This window comes from Marmota marmota, unplaced genomic scaffold (assembly GCF_001458135.2).
Source record: "Marmota marmota marmota unplaced genomic scaffold, marMar, whole genome shotgun sequence".
In the NCBI taxonomy this organism is placed as follows: domain Eukaryota; kingdom Metazoa; phylum Chordata; class Mammalia; order Rodentia; family Sciuridae; genus Marmota; species Marmota marmota.
The window spans coordinates 4,490,689-4,516,878 of record NW_026000249.1 but is presented as its reverse complement, the minus strand read 5'-3'; the positions used below and the strand labels follow the sequence as shown (position 1 = coordinate 4,516,878).

General features: G+C 35.0%; 1 protein-coding gene across 3 annotated transcripts in view; it reads right to left on the bottom strand.

Annotated features, from left to right (window-relative positions):
• Nucleotides 1-26,190, bottom strand: part of Glra2 (glycine receptor alpha 2) — a 177,459-nt gene that overhangs the window by 89,019 nt on the left and 62,250 nt on the right. For all 3 annotated transcript variants that reach the window (XM_015488164.2, XM_015488165.2, XM_048796399.1), the window contains exons 5-7: nucleotides 21,168-21,250; nucleotides 18,342-18,479; nucleotides 16,304-16,518 (exon numbers count right to left, since the gene is read on the bottom strand). In XM_015488164.2, the coding sequence (XP_015343650.1) occupies nucleotides 16,304-16,518; nucleotides 18,342-18,479; nucleotides 21,168-21,250 (436 nt within the window). The remainder of the gene's footprint in view (nucleotides 1-16,303; nucleotides 16,519-18,341; nucleotides 18,480-21,167; nucleotides 21,251-26,190) is intronic.

Below are 26,190 nucleotides of genomic sequence, written 5' to 3'. Positions count from 1 at the left end.
TTTGAAATAGACTGTGGAGAATTTCAACTTAAAAGCTTTATTTCAAGTGGCTACTAATTATGGTCAAATCTAAATGGTGGGGGAATTAAAGGAATTAACCTATGTACAATTGTGAGATCTCTTACCAAAAGCTTTGTTGAAAAATAAAGTTGCTAATTTTGTAAGGAGAGAACATTTCCACTCCTATCAGTGGGCTAGTCTTTAAATCATTTCTGTAGGGCCTCAATGTTTATTTAGTAAGTCCAAATGATTTGAGCTGAAGTAGATACTTTCATTTATTAACCCTATAAATATTTTTTTTTTCTGTGCTGCTGGGTTTCATCTCTGCTAGAAACAGTGGGGATTCAGAGATTAATGCTATAAAATCACTGCCCTAAAGGTGAGCATTATCCAGTAGAGGAACAAAGAGAAGTAAAAAAATAAGAATAATATAAGGCAGAATGGGATAAGGGACCAAAAAAGAAGAACTTAATAAGTCTACAGGAGGAAGACATTATTTCTGTCTAGGTTGAAAAAAAAATCCTTACATTTCCTTATTTTTCTACTTCATTCCTGAGTATAATCAGCATTACAGCATAACAGACCTACTCTTTTTTCTTTGCCCAAATAGTCAGTGCTTACTCATCTCTTTTATTTATTTCAGGCTTTCTCCTATCATTCCTGCTTAGTGTAAATCTATCTTCTCTTAATACATCAACTCTAATATTGCTGCCTCAATTAAATCTTTCATTATATTTATAAATCAAGTATTAACATATTAATCCTCCTTCTTTGATCTTCTGTAACATTGGATTCTGATCATCTTCGATAAACATTCTGTGTTTGTACTTCTCTGTTCCTGTTAGATCAGGGTTTTATTGGAACACCCCATTCTCATTTATTTACATATTGTCTGTAGCTGCCTTTGTGCAACACTGCAGAGTTGAGTAGTTATGACAAAGACTTTATGACTTGCAAGCCTAAAATATTTAATATCTGTCCCTTTGCAGATTATGTTTGCTGACTCTTATACTAGGTCTTAAATTCCTCATGGTAAAAGAACTGTTTCTATCCTTTTGACCTACTTGTATAACATATGAGGCACATCTTGAATACTTATTGAATTAAAGTAAATAACTATGTGATTTAACAACAATGACAGCATCCATGTGGGCAAACATGAACCATTAAGAAAAATTGACAAGTGAAGAGGAGTTGTTGAATGGAAGATCAGGTCACCTTCCCCCAAGAAGTCCATAGTGTATAATAAAAAAAGAAGAATCAGCAATTGTAAGCCTAAATAAGTTGGGAAATATCATGTCAAAGGAAATCTTTTCCTGAAACAATTTTAGAGCAAAACTGATTTTCCTATTAGGATATTAATATTCATGTCTATGTATACCAATTATTAATTCACTTATGAAACATTTCTTAGTCTCAAAGTTCACAGATTATATACTTAATAAATGCGTTCTTCCTTGATTAGAGCAACTGTACTCTTGGCATTTACAAGCTAATATCAGTCCTGATAATTATTTCAATTATCTAAATGGTCACATTCAATTTACTTACATTCTATGTCAAATTTAAAAATAAATCAAATATTCAAACCATGGTAGTGACTTCTACTTTGGGTCAAGATGAAGTAACAAGGATAAGGTTTATCCTTCATCATGAATCAACAACAATAAACAAACAACCAAAAACCTCTCAATGAAATATATGGGGAAGAATGGTTTTCAAGGTACTAGACATTAGACAAAAAAGAGTGATCCCTGAAAAATGGGAAACAAATGGCAATAGTCCTGCTGTTGTCCTGGCTTACTGTTGTAAGTGAAAACTTCAGAGGTCTGCAGAGAGTTCCTTTGGAGTAGTCAGCAAAGTACTAAGAACATGCATTTAAAGGTTGGAGAAAATCACCAAAATGTAAAACAATGTACTTGGAATTCTCACAGTGCTGAAAATAGTGCTTATTTCCATAAGCCACATTGGAAAACCTGATAATTTGTAGGACATTATTTAAATAGTTTTCACAAGGGTCTTGCCCAGGTAACAAATCTCAATTACAATACAAAAAGGATCAGACTACTTCCAAGTAACTTAGTTGGGTCTCAGGACATTTCAGTAATTTTTAGTCAAATAAAAACCAATACCTAATAAGGTAAAAATTATAGTACCTGGAATGTAATAAAAAAAAATTACCAGGCACACAAAAACAATAAAATAATACATAAAATTAAGATTAAAATGAAAATAATTGAAGCCAACCCAGGACTGACACATATATTAGAATAAGCAGATACGGACATTACAGCTCATCACGATATTATTTATGTATAGAAAACTAGGGAAAAAACTGAATAGGTTAAAAGAAGACATGGAAGACAGAAAGTCCCAACTCAGACTTCTGGAGATAAAATCTATAATGTCTGCAATGAATAACACACTGGATTGGAATTAATCACAGATTAGACATTGCAGAAGAAAATATTTGAAAATCAGACAATAGAAACTAAAATTGAAACATACAGAATGCTTTGGTTTGAATGTTTTTGTCTCCTTCAAAATTCATGTTGAAATTTAATCCCCAATGCAATGATATTGGGAGGATTGTCTTCTGGGAGTGATTGAATGAGATGAGGTGCCTTTAAAAAAGAAGTTGATGAGGGTTTTTTCCCCCTTGCACCTTCTGTCTGCTTTGTAGGGTTCTTACACTGTACGAGAAGGAATATGATATTAGTTGAAGGTAGATTATCATACATTAAAATATGTACTATAAACCCTGAATTTAGCAATCACAAAATAGTTATGCACAATAAGTCAACAAAGAATATATGCAATAATAAAAAGCATGTTATCCAAAAGAAGGTCCAAAAGAGAGAAAAAGTTATGAAGAACAGATGGGCAAAATAAGACAAATGGCAGATTTAAATGTAATGAAATCAATAATCATTAAATGTAAATGGTCTGAATATACCAATTGAAAAACCCTTGGTAGGTTTTCTGCTAAGGTAAGATGGTTAGGTTGGTAGTGTCAAAAAAGGTGAGGTAACAGTTACTGTTTCCTGTTCATGCAAACCAAAGGCAATATACTTTCCTTTTACTTTTGTGGTTCAGATGGGTATCATTCAATCTTTGTGCTCCAATAGTATCCTTGAATGGGGAAGCATGCTTCAGTGCCATGCTTCACCGCCCTTTGATATATAAATTACAAATCAGTGTCTTTTCTGCTCCCAGTGCTTGACAAGAAGGATTTCCATTGTTCCTCACAGCTTTCCATCCCTAGTATTTATTTCTTCCAACCCCGAGGTGGTGTCTGTGGATCAAGTCTATGGGCCCTCATCTTTTCTTCCCTTAGAGTGATTTTTCCTCCAGTAGTTGACTTTGGCTAAATTTCTACCTACACAAAACTTTACATATAACCAAGTGCTATATTCTGTTATGTCTACCTCCAATATCAGTCTCAAATTTATCCATTACTCTCCATTTCCATGGCCAATACCTTATTCAAGCTGTCACTCCTTTTTTTTTTTTTTGCTGTATCTTCCCAATTAGTCTCCCTGCATTCCCCAGCCCCTCTCCAATCTTATTTCACAAAGCAGTTAGTGTGACTCTTTTGAAAAGATAAATTGGATTATGTTACATTCCCATAATGAGAAAACGCAAACTTCCTACTAGGGCCTACAAGGCCCTCTGTGACCTGGTTGCCTTCGTTTTGGCCACTGACTTCATTTGTCCTCTACATTTCAGCCACATGACTTACTATCCAATTTCCTAAGTTTACTTAAGAGTATGGAAGGAATCTATAGGTTACCAAATCCCTCCAGTCCCATCAGTAAACCCATAAGTGTATAAACTGCAGCCAGCATGAAGGAAGTCCATTTTAAAGGCTGAAGGGACAATAGTAACTATAAAATGAGTAGAGCAGTATAGTAAGAAAAAATTAGGATTTAAGATCCATTTAAGTTTGAATTCTGACTTTTGTACTTATTATTTACCTAGAGACTCAATTTACTTGTCTAGAAAATTGGGCCAATAATATCTATTTCATAGTGTCAAGATGATTAATAACATGAATGAAAAATACTTAGAAGCATGATTGGCATCTATTACCAATAAACATCTACTTGTTTTTATTGTAAAAAAATGCCTAAAGTATTTGCGTGTTCTCTGTTTTTAAACACTATTGGTGCAATGTTTTGTAGCTCTTCTATTGAAATACTGAAATGTAACTAGATTATAACTGTGCAGTTTGGTGAATTATCACAAAATGAACACACCCACATAGCCACCACTCAGGTCAAGAACATTACATGACCCCTAAAGCCCATCTCCCCATTGTGTGCCTATTATTACCTTCCCTATTTCCAAAATCCATCCATAATTCTGGTTTGAGCACAATAGATTAATTTTGCTTGCTTTTTCAAAACTTCACAAGCATAAAATCATAGAGTATATTCTTTTCTGCTTGGTAATTTTTTCCTCAGCATTAGATTGAGAGATTCATTTCTATTGTTATGTGTGACCATAATTCTTCCATTTTTATTTCTATCTTGCATTTTATTATATGAATAGGCTACAATCTATTTAAGTATTTTATTGTTGATCATTCAATCTGCTTTCCTTCAACCTTTCAGTTGCCACTAAATGGTAGAAGATATACATGGTTGGACTCTACATATACACATGTGCTGTGAATTAATGAAAATGATAAATAAAAGGGCTATGACTGAGGAAATAAACTTCAACAGGGTTAAGTTAGAAAATCTGCTGAAGAAGAATGTGTTTGTCAACAAATTGAGAATATGTAGTGATAGCCTCAGGAGCCATTACAAGGTATTGTTAATACGAAAGAGAAAGGGCAATCAGGCACGCATTATCTCTTCATCAAAATGATGAATGAAGATGTCAACTGCATATAATATACAGTGAATGCAATATACACAGCCAAAATATTTAGGAATTTCAGAGCCTAGAAAATAATATTTCACAGTCAAGAGCTTCCACCTCTAAGTAACATGGCAGGGACAATGTGATGGAACTTAAAATTCTTATTTCTTCCTTTGAGAGTATTTAAATGGACTAGTGGATTGAGTTTTGGTTCTTCCCTTGTAAGAAACATAACTCTAGGCAAATCACTTAATTACTTTATGCTTGATTTTCTCTGCTGATGAACTGGTATTACAAAATAGTATTTCCCTTGTGTTTGCTATGAGGTAATCATATGAAGGGTTTTGCACAGTGAAAAGCATGAAGACGGAGTTCAATAATCTTAACTCTGAAAGGTGATGTGGCACAATGATTAATCATAACAACTTGGTGCAAGACTGCTTGGGTTCAAGGTTTAGTTCTTTATATCCTTCAGCAAGTTATTTAATCCATCTGTACCTTAATATGCTCATCTATAAGGCACATATAATAATAGTACACACTTCATACTGTTGATATATAGTTCAAATAAATGTTTAACCTGGTGCATAATAAACACAGTGAAAACACTTCCTTGGACAACAAAATATAGAGCTACAGTTCTCAACCATAGTCCCATAGTAGAATCACCTGGAGAGTTTTAAAAAAATGATGATGCCTTGACACTCCTCCTAGATATTTGATTTAATTTTCATGTGGTGGGGTTTGGAAAAGCTTTACAATCTCTGCTGATGACAATGTGCAGCAAAGGTTGAGATCCCTGCATTAGAGACCCTTCCTTAGCAAGCCAGTTAAACCCCAGCACTAATTCTCACTCTGAGGATAAGGAACCACTGACCACTCTCCTCTTACAGTACTTCAACAGTAACTACCAAGGGTCTCATCTGTGTAAGTCACTTGGATCATGTAGATTTGAATGAAACATGACTTTATCTGCAAGTAATTTATATTATACTTGAAGTACATATGGACTTTGATTATTATGCTACAAGTCAAAATGCAGTGGTTAAGACAAGACACAAAGTACCTAGGAAGCAAGGAAGAGGACATTTCCATTTGATGGCAATCCACTAGGGCCTCACGTAAGAAGTGGCATCTACTTCAAGTGGGTATTGAAAAATGGAAAATGAATTCATCTTTATTGTTGTTACCTTGTCCATCTCTAACAGGATTACTGAGGTCTCTTCTGCTAACAACACAAAAATCTAAGATTTTATGAGACCATTTCATGTGGAATGTGGAAAATATTTTGGTGTACCAGTTTCTTTAAGGTCTAGTCATATTTTAAATGCAAACTGGAGTCTCCCTACCCTCAGCTTTGTTTTTGTTGTAGGGTGAGACTTGGAATATTATTTGCTTTAGGCATATCATACAGTTAGCTACAGGTTGGAGTTCATGATCTCTTAAATTCAAGATGAAGTTTAAAGCAATTCTTGGGTTCAAATGTGCAGGTAATCCTTAATGATACCTCAAAATCATAGAAAAAACCCACACTCAGTTTCTTCTAGGTAACGAAAGGGATGCTAATTTTCTGGCATTTGGGTTCCTGTGAAAGAGTACGGGGCTATACACTTTTGGGCTCAGAGCTGCTGGAGATAGCCCAGATAAGAAGGCCTCTGGACACCTTCATCAGAATTCAAAGGATAAGCTGTATCCAAACAAACTGGAAAAGCAAGAAAGGATAATGGGTGCTTGCATCAGCATACTGAGAAACCTCCAAATCAGTTGTGACAGTGCTGAGGAAGCACAGCTGAGATAAAAATAGCCTATCTGGATGTCCTCTTATCTAAACCATTATTTTATTATAGTTATTTATTAAAATACTCTATAAAATATCTATCAAAGAAAATAGAATATAACAGTACTATCAGAGAAGTGAAATTTTATAAAATTATTACTATATTAAAATAACATACTATACAAAGCTAGGATTCTCTAAGAAAAAGAGTAGCTAGTTAAAGAAAGATAGGCCCCTGGTTATGTGGGTTCTCTTATCTGTTGCATTTCCTAGAGAAGATTATATGGACAGTGATCAATGATTAGACTATAGAGATGTATATGTTCATTCACTCATTTAATCAACAAATACTTATTGAACATGTACTATGGGCTAGGTACTGTTATAGCAAGCAAGCCAGATTAAATTCTTGCCTTCATGGAGCTTATAGTCATGCTAAGGGAAACAGACAATGTTCAATGAACATAATATATAATGGGGTTTCATATAAATCATGGTGTTATTATAAGGTGATAGGTGATATAGGGAAACAAACAAAAAATGAAAGTTGAGTTACATCAGGGTGTTGATGAGTTTCTGGGTAGGAATGATAATGGAAAAAAACAGCCTTAATTGAGATGCTGAGATTAAATAAATATTTGGAGAAGGCAAAGAAGTTAGTGATGTGAATACGTGGGAGCATATCACTGCAGGCATAAACAACCATTGCAATATCCCAGAGATAGCAGCATGTGCCTGGCATAGTCAGTAAATAGCAAGGAGGTCAGTGTGGCTGGAGCAGTGAGAAAGGGCATGGTTAAGTGGGAGTTGAGTTCAATAGGAAATAGGGGGCAGATTATGGATAGCATTGCTCACCAAGGCAAACACTATTTTTTTTTTCCCTGAGAGATGGGAATCTATCAGAGGACATTTAACAAAGATGTTAAATGGGTTTTCATGTACTATTGTTTCGAGAATACAATATAAATGGCAAAATTGAATCAGGGGACCATCTAAAGAGTGTCATAGTTATTACATGTGGTAGGACAGAATTTTTGTATCTTCCACACCCCGTTGATATTTCCAGTCTCTGGTATACACACTCCAGCTAGTTATTTAAACAAACACCAATCTGGTGACTGCTATGAAGAGGTTTTGCAGATATAATTAAGATCCAAATTCAGTTGACTTTAAAATATGGAAATTGTTAGGGAGGCCTGGCCAAATTAATGAGCCCTTTAAATCTGGATATAGAGGAAGTCAAAGATTCTAAATAGAAGAATTCAATGCACTATTGCAGACTTGAAGTTTGGGGGACCACATATAAAAGATCTTGTTGCCTCTAGGAACTAAAGGCAGTCCCTGGCTAAGAGCTGAAATAAAATGGGGGCCTCATCTCTACAGCTGAAAAACCTGCATTTGTCCAACAAGAATGATTTGGGAAGCATATTTTTTGTCCTAAAAACTCCAGGAGAGAACTCAACCAAGATGACACTGTAGTTTCAACTTTGTAGGACTCTGAGCAAAGAGCCCAATCATGCAATGCCAGACTTCTCACCTACAGAACTGTGAACTAATAAATGAGTATTGTTTTAAGATGCAAAGCTTGTTATACAGTCATAGAAAATTAACACATCAACCGAGAGCTTACTAATATTTCATACTGTGTTATATTTACTTTAATCCATAATCATAATGCCCTTTAGATAAATAAATGTATTACAATGCATATATACAAGCACATAATTCTCTCTAAAGAAAGATACATATTCGGTGTAAGGACATGTACAAAAAGGGAAAGACTACCCAATTGTTAGGGAGTGCTCAGACTCATGTTCTTATCAACAGCATTCTGCTGCTTCCTAGGCTTTGACAGATGTTTCATAAAGAGGGGTAGACACTCAATAATTGCCTGTGGCGGCTTCTTGAGGGAAAACTATGAAGAACCTTTTCCAAAGTATTTGAGTAAGCCAAGTGGAAGAGGTGAAATTTTAAGAGAGGTTTGAGAATTAGGGAGAAAGAATATCATCAGAATAAATGTGTAGATTATTTCAGACTTGTTCCATAAAAACTGAAGTTTAATATTGGCCATTTCCTTGAAAACACAATGGTGTTGGGGAATTTTTTTTTCTAAAGGGGGAAAAAAAACATCTATTTTCAAGAAAATTTAACTCAAATATTGCTTTCTCATGTCCCTCCTTCCAGGAAGTTCTACCACCAGACCAAGAATCCATCTTTAAGAAGCCATAACCCTTTATATCCAGCCCTATCACTTCTTGTATCAATTAACTTTCGCTTTGTAACAAAATAGCCAAAGATTTAGTGGCTTAAAATAATAGCCATTTATTTGTTCACAATTCTGTGGATCAATAATTTGGGCTGGGCTAGGTTCGGTAGCACATGCCTGTAATCCCAGTGACTTGGGAGGCTCAAGCGGGAGGATCCTGAGTTCAAAGCCAGCCTCTGCAAAAGCAAGTCCCTGTCTTTAAATAAAATACAAAATAGGGCTGGGGACATGGCTCGGTGGTTCAGTGTCCCTCAATTCAATCCCCAGTATGGAAAATAATAATAATTATTATTATTATTTGGGCTGGGTTCCAATGGGATGGATTGTCTGTGTTCCACAGCATCATGGCAGGGCTCACTTATGTCTTGTGGTCTATTGGTGAATGATGGTCTCACCTGTTTGATTGTTAGCTGGCTGTCACCTTGTTGACTTAAATAACGGGGCCATGAGTCTGTCATTCAATTTGGCTAATCTGGCCTTATTTGCTGAGTGGTGGTCCTAGGATCCCAGGAGCAGCAGGAGAGAGCTAGCTCTAATATGCAAGTGTTTTTCAAGTTTCTGTTTATGGCACACTTGCCATTGTCCTGTTGTCTAAAGCAAGTCACATGGCCAAGATTACAATCAGTAGTGGAGGCTCATATTGCCCAAGGGTGTGAATAAAGGGAGAGAAATTACTATAGCCACTTTTGTGAAAAATCTACCCTATTGCCCTTGCTGCACTGAGTTGTAATTTCCTATTTCATGTATATGTCAATCTTATTAAAGAAGGAAGTTCTACTTCTTATCAACACCCTGAGCATGTAACACAGTGCCTCACACTGGGTTTCATGCTCCAAAGTAGTTCACTTTGTCCTAACTTTGTGCTGTTTACCCAAAAGAGCCATTTAAGCTGTATGAGCCAGAATTATGCATTTTAGTGAAATGGGAAGAGGAAGATTTCAAAATAATCCTGAGTCTCAAAATGATATTCCCCAAAGATTTATGAATGTTACTGGTATTGAAGAAGCAGCACAGCCTGGGTAACTTCTCCCACTGTCAGCCTCCCTGCAAAGGCTGCGAACAACATTCTTAAACTGAAGTGCCAATGGTGCGCTAGCTCTGTCCCAAGAGAATTCAACACACGTCATCTCTTTGCATATTTTTATCCCATACTCACAATATCAATGATTCTTCAATTTGCTGTGGCTTGGGAAATGTCAGAAGGGAAGGTTTATGAAGTCTCCCACATATGCAGACATCTGGCTAAAGTAAGCAACCCACAGATCAATTTGTCAAAGCTCAGCTTTCTTCCTTTTCAATCTTTTATCCAAGAACCTCATAAAATCCCAATTATGTACAAAACAAAATTGTTTTCAACCTCTTTTAGAAATACCAGTCTGACCCACCTAGGAAAGTCATTTAAATTATCTGGGGGTGTACCTGATAGAAGGAGCAATCAGCCTCATGTTTCAGAGCTAAAAGAGATATCCAAATAAATCCTTATTCAGAACTCCTGTAGGTATCAGTTCCTATTGCTTTCATAGTTTCTCTTGCTGCATTCTCTACTGGAAGCATTCTGATGGGGAGTAAAGCAAGGCCAAATGTGGCAGGACTATGGGCTGTCTTGTTTTAAATTCCAAGCTTGTCTTGGGTTTGGCAGCTGCTTTAAATGGTCCAGCTGGTCTCAGTTGACCAGATGGCTAAAAAGTAAGGGGAAATTTCCTTATGGAGAAAATAGGGCATCCCAGTTAATAACAGATAAGACAATGCTTCTGTATCCTTGGTCCAAGGAGATAGTTATGGATCTTTCAGAATCACCTGCACACCTGGGTCATCCCAGCTGTCTCCTACCAATGCTTTCTATCACCTCTACAGTTTCCAGACTGTAGTCACAAATGAGAGCTCAAGACACACTTAGGAGGAACTGCAAATAATTCAGTTGTAACAAACATGAAGTAAAGGAAAATAATTGTTCAACCTTGTTTGAATATTAAGCCTGCCTAATATCTCACAGCCTTCTAGTCAAGCTTTAGTCTGCCACTAAGGGTTTCATGCTCTGCACAGTTAGAATATTGCCAGCAGACCTGCTTCTTGGAGGTTGGAAGAGGTGTGTGTTTAGAAACCAATTTTATAGCTTCAAACAGAAAAGTACTTATGGAACAACAGATATTGTGTTGGTATTTGATTTTTCTGTATTTAGGAAAGGGACTGAACTTCTAAAAAAATAAACAAAAAACACAAAAGGCATTAGTTGGCAAGAAGGCAGGAAATTAACTTGGAATCAGTAAATACAAGTTTCTTACTTGATATGTGTTAAAAAAAAAATGTGAATCATGCTGGAAACCTGCCCAGATTGTCTTCTGAAGAATATTGTAAGTGTAGCCCAAATATTGAGTAGAAGGTCCTCATTGCCTGGAATGACCTTTGCCTCCTCCTACTTCACCTAGTTAATATGATGCATAGATTCAGCTCAGGCTCTCTCCTTTAGGCCATTTTCTTAACACTGCTCTGTCTCCCTCCTTCCCATGCTTCATCTCTTCCCTCCCTCCTTCAGTTCTCCCTCTACTGCACCCTCCTCCACTTAATATGTTAGGCATCCTCCTTGGTATGTCCTTATATTCCCCATTGTTTATAAATAATCAGCATTGCAAATGTCTTTCTCTGGCCTAACAGATTACAAATTCTGAGGGTAGGGACTATGTTTTGTTTCTTTGATCCCTAGCTCAATGGATACACAGAGAAAGCATTCAATCAGTATTAATGGGATAAACACATGGGAGAATGAATCAGCAATTAAATAATGCTAATAATAGCACCTGACTATAAGTATTTTCAATACTGTTCATTAATTCAGAAAGCAATATTTTAGTGAATGCCTACTATGACCTAGGTTTTGTGCTAATAAGTAGGTATGTACATATGAACAAAATCAATGAAGTCATTGCCCTCATAGAGATAAAAGTCTAAAATTAAGAATGCTTATTTCTAAGTGTAACAGTTTGGAAATAGGATATTTTTGTTGCTTCAGGATTTCTAATAAAGCCTTACAGCAAAGGGAGATTTTCCACATCTGCATATAGGATGCTGGACTTCCTAGAAGGGAGCACATACTATCTAGAGACCATTATACCTATAGCTGTGTTATTACAGAAAACTAAACATTTGAAAATAATTAACCGAAGTAATGGAATTTGTGGGTGTTGAGAGTACTATGGCATGAGAGAAGACAGTGACTGGCTTATCCCCCACATGCCACATATTTGCTGAACTTCTGAAATTCCAATAAGCTGCCCCTGGATCATAGAGTGAAAGAGTTCTTAGGAAATTCTCTCGTGTGTCCTCAGCAATTTTGGGTTTGTATAAAAATATGAACACCAATACTTGTTTCTTACCTGGATAAATTCTGAAGAAAGTGGGTTACCTGGAATACCCAGGACAGTGGGGTAAAAGCAGAAGAAATAGTAATTGTTTAAGTTGTATGTGCACAATTTAACAAGGCAAGAATGGACGAGTTCTTAGTGGACCATAGATGGTACAGAAGATAGCCAAATGTGAGACATCTTGGAAGCATATCAACTGGGAGGGCTGCCTGCCTGAGTAGGATCCTAGGAGTAAGAAATTATATAGGATTTATTGCTAGTTACATGAAACTTTCTTCTATCCTTTTTACCCTCAGCCCTCATCAATGATCAAATTGGCAACAGGAGTGGAGAAAAGAATTGGAAATGCAAGGGGAAGAACTGAAGGAACAGGTAATGTGCTCCTCATTGCTGCACATCTTCAAGACAAAGGTCAGGCCTAAGCTGTGGGCAAGGGAGGGAAAGGGCATTGAAGTGACTTGTGAGACTGAAGTTTTGTTTTAGACTGATGATTTCTTAAAGATCTGATAATGGATTTTCCTAAAGTATTCATCACCAATGCTTTAGCTGTCTATGATAAAATACATGTTTATGCATTTTGGGTCTAATGACATGGAATATAGTGACTGAAAATCTATGGATTCATCAAACGTTCCCCAAGGGAAGACAAGTCAATTGAAGATGTTTAATGGCAATGACTGGAGAAAAACATGGCCATTGCTTATTCAGACCCTCTAGAGCTTAACCCATTCAATAGACTGAGTACCTGTGAGAAACACATGCATGTAAGTATACATGCATAAATATATAGAATGCATAAATATTTAGTATACATAAGTACATATAATAAACTTTGGTACATCTCATTGGCAGCATGACTATATCCAAATAATGGACAATATCAAAACATAAGGTGCTTCTTGAAAATTCTAATGTAACCTCCTATCTCACAGAGCAGTCTTTTCTACTACATTATGGACAGGGATCTGTAACAACAAAAATAACCAGAAAAAGTTCAATGCCTGCCATGTACAAAAACATGGCTAAATAGTTTATAAAGGTAGGTCTTATTTCATTTAATTTTTGAAAGGGGTAGATAATCGTGTTCTTATTTTAAAAATGAAGAAACAGGCTAAGGGAAGTTGAGTGGAGTGAAAGGATCCAAGATTTATATCCAGGTCTACCTATATTTAAAAATTTATCTTTATGCATATATTCCAAACTTCCCAATGTCAACTTAAGAATTTCAGGAAAGGAGAATCTACTCCATCAGCTAAATTCCATTTTTTATAGTATATGTCATATTTTTATGAGATGTTTCCATATATCAAAACTATGTTTTCCTGTAACATCTTACTTGTGGATTCTGCTTTAGGTCTCCTTTATCATGTACATGGTCTCACATGAGGAAACATGGCTATTAATGAACTTATTTATTCATCTGATGGATGCAGATTTATTGATCATCTAGTCTAAGCCACATATTGTCCTAGGTATTGAACTTAACTCACTAAACAAGACAAAGTTCCGGCCTATATGGAACATGCATCCGATTGATCAACTTCCCATAGATATTCACTCTAATCATCATCGGTTCCCCTTTTCTTCTCATTGAAGTTAAAAATTTAAACTCTACATATGTCTTTTGGAGCACAATAAGACACACTCAAATACAAATGTATTTAAAATGATCTTATTTAGAAAAGCAAAAACCCCTCGGAATATCTAAGATAGTAAATAATGATTAATATATCAGGTAGACAATTATTCTATTATATTTATAACTTTAAAAAAACAATAAAAAATAAAAGCTTGAAGCAAAAAAAAATTATGCTCATGGGCTGAGCATATAGCCCAGTGGTAAAGTGCTTGCCTAGCATTGTGTGAGGCCCTGGGTTCAATCCCAATCACCATAAAAAGGAAAAAAAAAAATGTTCAAGAGAGATTTTTGTTAATGCCATGGGAAATAGCACATAATATGGAAACTATATAAAAGTTTGATCTCATTTTTATTTGTGTACATGTAAGCAGGTTTGCCCTCAATTGCAAATAGAAAAAAAATGGCTGGAATTAAACACACCAAAGTATTTAACAACAGTTATTTACTGGTTGGTAACATTAATGATGTTGTCTATTTTTTCTAGAATAAGAATTCCTTAATTTTCAAGTGCAGCATGCATACATACTTTGTACAGTGTTTTATAGTAGGCCCTGGAGCAATTGTACAATTAGCACAGTAAAGCATCTGGTCAGAGATTGCAGTGTTCATAAATTAAAATCAGTATTTATATGTATATGTATGTATAAGTAAGCATATGGTCAATTCTTTGTTTCCCATGACTCACTTTTTATCCCATTTTGGTTTCTCATCGTCATTCATATGAGTCACATCTCCTCATGGTCAGTTGAGAGCCAACCTTGTTTAATAATAACATAAGAAAAGTACACATAGGAAGATAAACTTGTTGGTGGCAAAAGGATAACCACTACAAATTCAGAGCCAAGCAAAAAATGATTTTTATTGTACCCTCTTTGAGTTTATCTGAGTTCCTGATTGCTTCCACATAAAAAGATCACTGATCAGAAACCATTTATTTAGCAATAGTTTTGACTGTTGATGCAGAATCATAATAGCTTCATAGACTGAACAACAAATTTGTAAAAACTTAAGCTTTCATTTTGAAAATAAGTGACTCTCTTTTCATAACAATGGATAGTTGGAGGCTAAATGTCTTATGTTTTGACATTATCTGCTCACAATTTGTCATTAATACTTTGGCTGTCTATTAAATTGTAAAATATATGTTTGTGCATTCTGAAGTTTAATGGCATGGAATGCAGTGATGACAGTAACTAACAGCTAGAGATAAATAAGCAAATGAACCTCTTTGGGAGGGAGAACAGAGTAGATTAAAATTTGTATTTGGTAAAATTGATCTGTGATTATGTAGCTAAAAAAGGTTTTAGTATTTCTGACATCTGTACCCCAGTAGACATATGACATAAGTACATTATACTATTTGTTGTTGTAAAAGATAAAGTATCTGAGACAGCTCTATTTGTTTTTCTATGTGTATACAAAATCTAATATTTATATTTAGAGGTATGAGACTTAATAAGTTGTGTAACTATTTCCCCAGTATTTAGTACAATTCTGTTATATTCATGGACCTCTATATTGTCATCTTATGTTCCAAACATGGGCAATAATATGGAACATGATTTAGCATTTATCATCATGTCAATTATAGCACAGCTGAACATAAGCTCAAACCAGCAAAGATATGGAATTACATCTCAATTACTTTATGGAACTGGATTTTGGAAAGACCACCAACCATTATGAAACAATGTACACTGAATGCTAAATCAAACTCACACTCCCAGAAAATTCAAGCTAGTGGCTCAATGTACCCTATAAAAGGGGGAAGCATGCATAGGCATACTTCAGGGGTCCTGGGGCATTTCACAAGTAGTACATTTATCATACTTATTTAAGCAACATTTACAAATACAGAAGGCCTACCTTACATAAAAATGGATTGCATAGCCACTTAGGTATCATTGTTTGAGATGCTAAAAAATGTCTATTTGTTTTACATACATACACACAACATTGATATGATTTTCTGATATAAATTTCTAGGAACTTAATTCAAGCTTTTTTTTTTTACTGTAACTGATTTCACTGAGCATATGAATCACAATACCCTCACAATAGTTGACAATATAAGTTACACCAATCCTACTCCAGTTCTTGGCTCATAAATATCCGATGTCGAAAGTACTCCAGGACTTCTTAGAATTTCCAAGCCATGTTTGTACCTCCCCCCTCCATTCCTCTTCTCTGTCAACCCCAATTCTTAACTGAGTTGATTTTGAGGGTTACCCATATCCTCAGAGACCTGATACTCTCTCAGTTCCTCATTGTCTTATTACACTTGCATTTTCAACTGTGCTATAGGATTGCAAAATTTCTGTCCTTGAAGAATTCTCCAGCCCATAAAAACTTTGGTGAAACTCTCAGGTTATTAGTTAAGTGAAATTTCTTACCTTTGGCAAAGAAGCCCTGGAACCTGAACTCTGGGTTGTCATTGTTAAGACTGTGGTGATGCCCAGTGCAACCCTGGCAGGGGCTGCATCCATGTTTATCCAAAAGGAGACCCAGGACAAAATGACTATCAACAGGCTGGGGATATACATCTGGATCAAATAATATCCCATCTGGCGTTCTAGGTGAAACTTGACCTCGATGCAGGTAAACTTTCCTGAAAACATGAAGTGATCATTTAAAATATAATTTGAATTTATCTGTCCCATTCCAGTATCCTACTTTATTTTTAAAATGATATTGCAGACAGATTTGGAATATTTCCCAAAATATTCACCCTATGTAACCAAGTCAACATCTCTCCAATTCAACTAGTAATTGAAATAATAGTGAGAAGGAGTGATCTAATCAGTCACTGGACTAAAAACGCATGACACATTTAATTTTCAAATCTGTTCTTGCAGCTTGATTATTTTAGACAGAGCTTCAGAGTTTGCAAGACTGACATAAACTGGCCAGGGGAAATAAAATATTCAAAATATGTGGGGTTATGATATATAGCACATAATATAGAACCTACAGCATAATAGAACCCATAGGATATATGTAATATATACATATGCTATATAATATGTAATGGTTGAAACCAAAACTCCTAAGCAGTAAAATGATACCCAACAATATTTGAATAACTGTGTGTCGATTCTTATGTTATTAATGGCAAGAGAAAATATACATTTTTATAAACCACATATAGTCTAGTCATTGTAAAAATTTCCTAGACTTTTGGGTAATTGTTTGAGGACCTTTTGACTATTCCTAGGAGCTATTTGTTGGTGTTACTTTCCTTATGAAAAAGAGTATGTGTAGATATATTAAAACTTCAGCATACTATTAGAATGTAGATATTCCTGCGTCTTCCTACTTTTTACCTTCTTTGATTGACTTGGAATTAGAATTCCAGAAATTAGTTGTGCCTATTCCATACAAATTATAAGAGATAGGGTTGAATTCTTCTTGGTCAGGAAGAATACTGTGGAATCAGGTTTTTAGTTACTTCATAGAAAGTCACTGTTGACTTCTGGAACAGGAGTTCATGGACAATTCTCCTGAGCAAAGGATCTAGACCAGTCACTGAATAAACCATCATGCCTTGCTTGCCTTTTTTTTTCTGGTACTGGGAATTGAACCCAGGGGCCTTAACCACTGAGCTACATCCATAGCCCTTTTTTTTAATAGTTTATTTAGAGACAGGATCTCACTGAGTTTCTTAGGGCCTCACTAAGTTGTTGAGGCTGGCTTTGAACTCAGAATCCTCCTGTATCAGCCTCCTGAGCCACTGGGATCATAGATGTATGCCACCACACCTGGCCCTCTTGATTGCCTCGTTATAATCAGCCTCTTTTCCCAGGATGTTCATAGGAAAAGCCATCAACTTTACTGGGCAGGTATAATCTTCTAGGCAATAGCAAATTCCTATTTGTTGCTACCACCTCAAATTCTCACTGTCTCCCTACCCCCATATGTGCCTATCAGCATTACTGATAACATATGACTTTAGATGTGGCAGAATTCCCTCTGATTTTCATCCAAACTCCTATTACTGTTCAGGACTAAACAGCACAACAGCTCTATTTCTGGGTTTACAAAAACCTATGTTATTATTCCTCTCTTCCACTAAGGCAGGAAGTGCAAATTGATCTGTGAATCCAATGTCAAGAGTGGATGCCAGGAAGGGGCAAGAATTCATGTTTCCTGCACCACCAATTAGATCTCGATCTACACCTTTCTTCAGACTCATCTAATAGATGTTCTGCAAGAGAATAGCAAAAGATTACGAATTATCTCTCTTTCTCTAGATGATTTAGAAAAAATATCTATTATGTTCAGTAACCTATTCCAGAGGGTACCGGAATCTTATCTATTGAGGAGTTTTGAACTCTATTTTCTTGGTAAAAATGTAGTGATTAAGGTGAAATGATATATTCTCCAAGAAGCAAAAGGAGCCCACTTGGGCTTAGCAGCTGGGAGAAAACTTACCAGTGTTGTAGTGCTTTGTGCAGTAGCCAAGTTCCTTCTCTTCTTTCAAAATAAACTGGGGCAGAGTCAATCCTTCAGCAACTTGCACTGGACCATCACTTAACCACTCAAATATCAGGTCATTCATTGTGTACCCAACTGGAGTAAAGAAATCACAGTGAAAACCTGAATTTATCTATTCATAGCAAGATTAAAAGTCTAGCCATGTAAAGAAACAAACAAGGAAGTCATCTAAAGCAAAAACATGCTCAATCATTTTAAGAGCATTCTTAATAAGAGGGCTGTAATCATCACAACTACATGTCATTAGAACCAAAGAAATTGAAGACAGCAAGCTATTTCTGGATGATTTTCTGTGTAATGAGAGAATGGAATCTATAAAGTATTTTCTTTGCCTCTTTATTCACTAACACTTTCTGAAGAACAAATAAACAAACATAAAAATCATTTGAAGATTGTCTTTACTTGAAAGAGATGTGTCTGGGACAATCCAGTAAAACAATTCAATTCATGGCTCTAGTCTTAGTATTTCAATTGAAATCACTCTGATTTTTTTTAAAAAAATAAGAATAAATTAATAATGTGTCTGCCTAAAGCATTCTCATTGCATACTTGGCCCCTGTTCTGAGGTCTGTTAGTTTTTCTTTCAGAAAACTTATGTTAAGTATTTATGGTCAAATCTCAGCTACCTCAGCAACTAGGCAAGGCTATAGGCAGGTAAGGAAAGAGGAAGTTGTAGGATATGCAATTTAAGAATATTCATTTGTGCCAATGTCTTGATAAATAGGCCTACTCATCTCAGTTAATATAAAGTAAAACAGACTCTCTATTGTGTAAGGTCATATTGTTATATTACTTGAACCATCCAAAGTAAGATAGTTAACAGTTCAGCAAACCAATGTTAGCTGTTATTCTCCATGTTCCTGTTAACCAGTCCTTTATTTGTCAAGTGCCTCTGTACCTTTCTCCATTCCAGAATTGACAGCTATTCTTATTTCATGCATTATTTCTCTACCTTTGGCTAGTGATATTTGAACTCTTAAAAATGAGGGTGATGGGAACAAAGGATATTATGTGAAGTTTTGACTAGCCAATAACTTCAGCATACTTATTAAGTTTATAGATTCTCATTGTTGTTTACTGAAAGATAGTGACTCACCAGAGCTACCCAAAAATCAATGGCAAATTTAATTGGAATCTACTTTCCTCTTTCTTTTGATTATCTTTTAAATTTAAAACCAAAATATAAAAACAGAAAGCAAGGAACTGCAAAGAGGGTCATGTGCAAGTACTGATAGCCTACAAAGAGAACGGCTAACCATCTTTTCCACTGCAGTTCTGGGGGAATACAACCCAAGTGCCTCCAACAAATACTTGGAGCTTACCAAATACCCCATGTCCCTATCATGTGAGCTTCTTAATGCCTACCATAATAATTGTCCTTGTCAGCCCCCTGAAATCTCAGCATAGGGCAGACAGAAGAGGTAAAGAGATGGAGAAAGAGGAGGTAATATTGGGGTAGCAAAGTAAAGAGTAATTCCTACCCTTTGCTTCCAAAGTTAGTAATATGAACCTTGCTGTTTCTTTGATTTCATTATATCTGAGTCTGCAAAGATGAAGCATATTTACTTTTTGAAGCATTTTAAGCCTTGGATGAGCCTGAGTTAGTTGCTATGTCTGCTGTTTTACAGAGAAAAGTATCATTTTTGAGGCAGAGGAGAATATGAAGTATTAGAAAAGAGACAAAGAAGGAATCATTATGTTAAAAAAAGTATTTTTCTTAACCTTTTTTTCAAGATAAGAGGCAATAGGGAAAAATGAATGCATAAAGTCTATTATAATTCATAAATTCTCATTTTATCTCTGACAACTTCTTAAAACAAAGATGTTTCATTATTTTGTTTATTTCTGTAGGAAGTTTCAAGGGAAATCTACAGTGATTTTAAATGATCAGAAAGAAACCCTGTCACCATTTCTTTTTTTAATAATAGTTGATGTGTCTTTTTACACTTATTATTTTTCAAAACCAAGAAGTTAAAAGTATTTTCTTGCCCGTGCCTCATTAAATCTTCTAACATTCCTGTAGGTCAATAGCACTTATTATTCTTTGCGTTCTACAAACAAACAAACTGACAGAGCCAGTCAGAAAAATTCTGTGTCTCTTAACTGAAAAGCCCATTACCTTGGAGGCATCAGCAACTTATGGCTCATGTCAAAGATTTCATTGGCATTAGAGCTAGGGCATAAAGGGAACAACGTTGATGTCACTTTCCTACTTCCTTCACCATGCCTTTTTGTATCCATTGCTTATCTAAGAAGATACTTTTTTCTGTCTTTACCATCTCATCTCATACCCCTTGTTCTTGCATCTTCTTCTGACTAAGGCTCCTGTGTCCTGTTCTGAAAGAAAACATCCTTTCCTGCCAGAATTCCCTTGGGATTGATGGTCTATATGGGCATAAGTTGGAAAGAAATATGATTTTCTGATTAGAGAGTGAATCATTATAAAAGTTGAATGAATAATAATCTTGATTTTCCCAGGAGACATTATCATGTCAAGGAAAAACTTACTAAGTCAGAATTTTTTTTTTTTTGAGGAAGGGCAAGTTACTTGGCATTTTAGATTGGGGGGTTATCTGTGCTATATTGATAATGAGCTTCTCCTATGAGACATGTACACAAATTTGCTTGTCCTTTCTTTAGGACTAGGAGTGTTGGTAAGTAGGCAGAGAATGAGTCTTATAGGTCTTTTTCCCTTAATGACACTAAAAGCACCAGGTTTTTTGTTAAAACAAGCAGGCAGTCATTTCAATAATTGTGACTTACAACTCTCCAGCTGCATTGTACAGGTCTGGACATCCATTGGGAAGTTCTTCAAGTCCATGGGACATGATAAGGTCAACGTGAGTCTTAGCAAAGAAAAAATATGAAAACCAGTTTTAAATCCATAAGGTCTAATTCTTCAGAAACAGAAATCTATTTGACATTTATCAAAATGTATTGATTCAAATACTGAAATTTAAGTTCTCACTCATGGTAGTACTTTCTGTTTTTCAAATGAAGAGTAGTCATTGGTAATATTTTTAGATATTATAGTATTTAATCAGAACTCTTTGCTTTCTATTTCCCCTCTTCCAGCCTTTGACTCTTTCTACTTTTCCCTGTCCTCACTAATGATGCCAGTCTCAAGTTTACTCTAGAATAAGCAAGACCACTGAGAAATGATGTAACACAAATAATGTGCTCTTACCCATATTGATATACAAAAGACATAAGGTTTATACTATTTTAGAATTATATTCTGGATACCTGGATGTGTAGACTTTGCCTTAAGAACAATAAATGATGTAATAAGCATTAATTCACCTTCTAGCAAATAATTAATTTCACAGGCTTTTCATTTACTAATCCACATAGATGGGTAAACAATATAGCATAACAATATAGCATACAATGAATGTAGCATTCATTGTAGAGCTTTGACAGTTCTGGAGCTAGTAGTCCTTAAGCTAGAAAAATCCATTTAAAGATGGTGGTTTGCATAGTCTTTGCTTCTCTGTACTTACTAGGGGCTACACTATTCCCTTTCCCCTTTTCTCAATTTTTCAGTGTTTCAGCCAACTCAGGCTGAGCCTTATATCAGAATGTTGGCTTCCATCTCTTTTCCATCATTTCCCTTGTATTCTTTAAGCAGATGATGCACACATTTTGCTTTGCTTTTCTCTCAAACAAGGAAATTAAGATTGAGGATTATTAGATCTATTTTCTCTTCCCAATATTGCCTCAAACTATCTCAGCATCCTCAGGAAGATATTAAACTTGCTAAACATTTGTTTCCTCATCAATCAAATGATGAGATAGGATGATGTTTATTCCCATTTTACTCTAATATTAGAATTCTGTTATTCTCAGGTTCACTGCCCCAAATTATGTTCACTGTGTCTCAAATATTTTTAAATCCAAAAACCTCACTGACTGTCACACTTTGACCCAAACTCTCTCTTGCAGTTATGCTTATTCTCATCCTCCTGGTTCCTCTCTATTTTTCTCCTTCACTTTACATTCTATTTGAGCAAAACAAAAACAAAAATGTGGCACACTTTTTAAAGCAAGAAAGGTTTTGGAATTTGAAGCAAGATTAGACAAAGAATCCATGCTGATAATCTTCAAAGTCATTAAAATACAACAATGACTACGAAAAGCAAGACACAACATAGTGCAGTTGATCACAATTATGTAAAAATCTGTTTTCACAGATATAAACACATCACTACATTAAGAGTAGATATTTCTGGTTGGTGGAATGATTCACAGTTTGTTTTTATTCTTCATTCCATACTGTCTCCAATGACGAGTATAGGTTATTTGAAACTATCCATAAAATCTATTTATTAACTTTCTTTTTTAAAAATATTTTTAGTTATACATGAACACAATATCTTTGTTTATTTATTTTTATGTGGTGCTGAGGGGCAAACCCTGTACCTCACATGTGCAAGGCAAGTGCTCTGCCACTGACCTACAACCCCAGCCTATTTATTAACTTTCTTGTCTTCATATAAATAAATGTGGCTTTTTTCACTAGCTGAAAGATAAAATCATACAATTATCTTCTATTCAGTGTTTTTGCTATTAATCTCATTATTATTAAATACATAATATTTCACCTTCATTGCTAAATAAATGAGCTATCTTCTATGAGCTCTTCAGAAGAAGGCCCAACCACCATGATTCTAAAGGGAAAAAAATGGTTTTGTGTTCTAAACAAGTGACCTAAAACAACATTTTAGACAGGAAAAAAGAATCTTTGTCATTTGTGGAGTTCATTTGTAGATATACCTATATAGATTATTAATTATTTTTCCCTGGCATGAACACTTTAATTTTTTAAAACACTATTTTATTAAGATTAACAGATAAACTCTTTAAAATAAAAGCAGATTAAAAGGAGCAAAATGAAAATCTCTAACAAAAATATAGTTGACTTTATTAAGGGGAGAAAAAACTCAAAAAGGATCCATGGACTTAAAATTATTATTAACATAACGAGAATCTATTTTTTCTTTTCTTTTTCTTTACATATTTCAAATTTTTTTAAATATTTTTTTTAGTTGTAGTTGGACACAACACCTTTATTTTATTTATATATTTTTATGTGGTGCTGAAGATCGAACCCAGGGCCTCGCACATGTGAAGTGAGTGCTCTACTGTTGACCCACAACCCCAGCCCCTTTTTTCTATTTTTTAAAGAGGAAATATTTTCATCATACAAAAATACTCTGTTCTATAACTTGATTATTGTAAATAGTACTACAAAAGGGTTTATATTCTTCATTAGGAAGATAGATTTTTCTTTTGAGTTATACTGCACAGTGTTGTGAATATAACAAATAATGATGTACATTTCAAAATTGCTAAGAGTAAATTTTAAATGTTGTCTTCAAAGAAAATAAATATTTGAGGTTATAAATAAGTTGATTAACTTGATTTAATTATTCCACATTGTATTCATAAATCATAACATCACTATGTACCCTGTATAAAAAATTATAACTTGTCAATTTACAAAGGAACAAACTTAAAAAACTAAAATATGTATATCATATGAAAATAATCAGATAGTGTATGGACAATTTAAGTAAATCAAAAAGAGAAAATGTGGAAATTTCATTATAATTTTGTAAAGCTTATCTTTGAGAAATTAGAAAGTAATATTGGTGGAAATTAATACAGCTTAAAAGAACATGCAGCATGGAATTCAAATGTTTATTATTTGCTATTGGAAACAACTCAGCCTAAATATTACTAATCTTAGGCTTGCTGTTTCTGATTCTTTTGAAAAGTGAACTTTTCACATTTATTCAGGGAGCAAAGGCCTCACACACAATTATTCCTACCTTTATGGCAGATATAACAATCCTACAGGGACCCATTCTTTTAGGGTTCAAAATTATTAACCCCACTGAGAGAAATTCCCAATGGGCATGAAACTCTTCCTAAATATTTCAGCTGAGAACACAGTGGATATTTTTTTCTTCCTTATTTTTCTAATTTTTCCTTTCTAGATAGGTTTTGTATTGGAATCCAATGGGTGCCAATAATGAGAAGAATTAACAACTCCACAGTTTGTTAAATGATGTCATCAGCTGAGTGAATCAGAAGAGTCTGTAAGGATCTAATCAGTCCTGCATGAGCTTCAGAGCCCATGATATATGACATATACTTGACCACACATCTGAAGGTCTAAAATCTAGGTTTTCCCTTTACTTGTTTTTCCTTTGAAGTATACATTAAATATAGTAAAACTATACAAATCTTACAGTGTGATGACTTTTTACATCTATATCTGCCCAGGTAATAAACAATGATCCAGATTTACAACATTCCCATCACCCCAGAGCATTCCATTTTACTCTTCCTAGTCCAGAACCCCCAAACTACCACCTCATTTGTTTTTTTAAAGCCATTTCATAATTTTTTTTAAAAAAAATGTGAGCTTGGGAGAAAAAAGAAATGATACTGTTTTTGTACAGATATGCAGAAATTGCACCAAATAAGATGGGTATGTACAGCAGTATACTAAAATGTGAACAATTTTTATCTCCTTTTATCTTGCTCTTCACTCACTTTTTATGGATATCACAGAATTAAGTATTTTAATTGAAAAGCCAATATTCTCCTTAATTTGCCTGGAAACTCAGACTTCTCACTGGCAGACACTGCCTAAAGCTTGTCAAATTTCTTCCCTTCTTCCCCACGATCTGAAATATTAAGGCCATAGCACCTGAAGGCAGTGAGCTGAGGCCACCCTCTTCCTTTTGATTTTGTTAAAGAACTCATTTCCTGAAGCATTATTGCTCATTCTCCTACTGTCAACGCAGCTGACATACGTGCATTTGGGGCACTCTGTTCCTTTTTGCACAGGGAAGGAATAAAGTTCTCTTAAGGAGGCTCTGCTTTTTTACTGAGAGTAAGAAGGCCAAGCCAGCATTTATATTTTAAAGATAAAGAACATATCAAAATTCAGAAAGTCAGTTTTCCTAAATCTTACATTTCCCACTCTTTCTTTTCCTTACTTCTCTCCTCTTCAGTTCACCTTTCTCATAAAACCAGTTCTTAGGTTTATACCCCACTTAAAGTTTAAATTACTGATTAATGCTGACATTACAAATGGTTTCAACTATCTTTACACTGTTTTAAATCAAATATTATAATTTTCATATTTTTATTTGCTTATTATCTTTTCCCCCTACTACAATACAAGATCCATGAAGGCTGAGACTCTTTTTTTCTTACCATCTAAATCTGTGCCTGAAACAGAGTATGTATTCAATAAATATTTGTTGAACAAATTAGTAAATCAGGGGCTGGGGTTGTGGCTCAGCAGTAGAGCACTCAAATAGCATGGGTGAGGCCCTGGGTTCAATCCTCAGCACCACATAAAAATAAATTAATTAATTAAAGATATTGTATCCAACTACAGCTAATAACTAAATATTTTTTTTAAAAAAACAGTGAATCAGCATCCTGAAACCCTGTGGGAATATTCCAGGCTTTTAGTCTATAAGAATAGGGAAGAATAAAGGATTTAGAAGGGAAGAGGCTGTTCATTGGAGCCAACAGGGTGTAAGGCAAATCAACCTGAAGAAAAGCCAGGAAGCATAGTCCACTTGTCTTTGAGCCTTAAGACAGACATCTGAGTCCATGATTGGTGCTATTCTTACATTGCTAGAAGAATGTAAATTAAACATTTAACTTTACAATGTTTGGGCAGACAGAAGGCTCCTTAACTCACAAAGATACTGCTGGTTCCTAAGATGCTCAGTAATAGAATTGGGACTCTGATCCC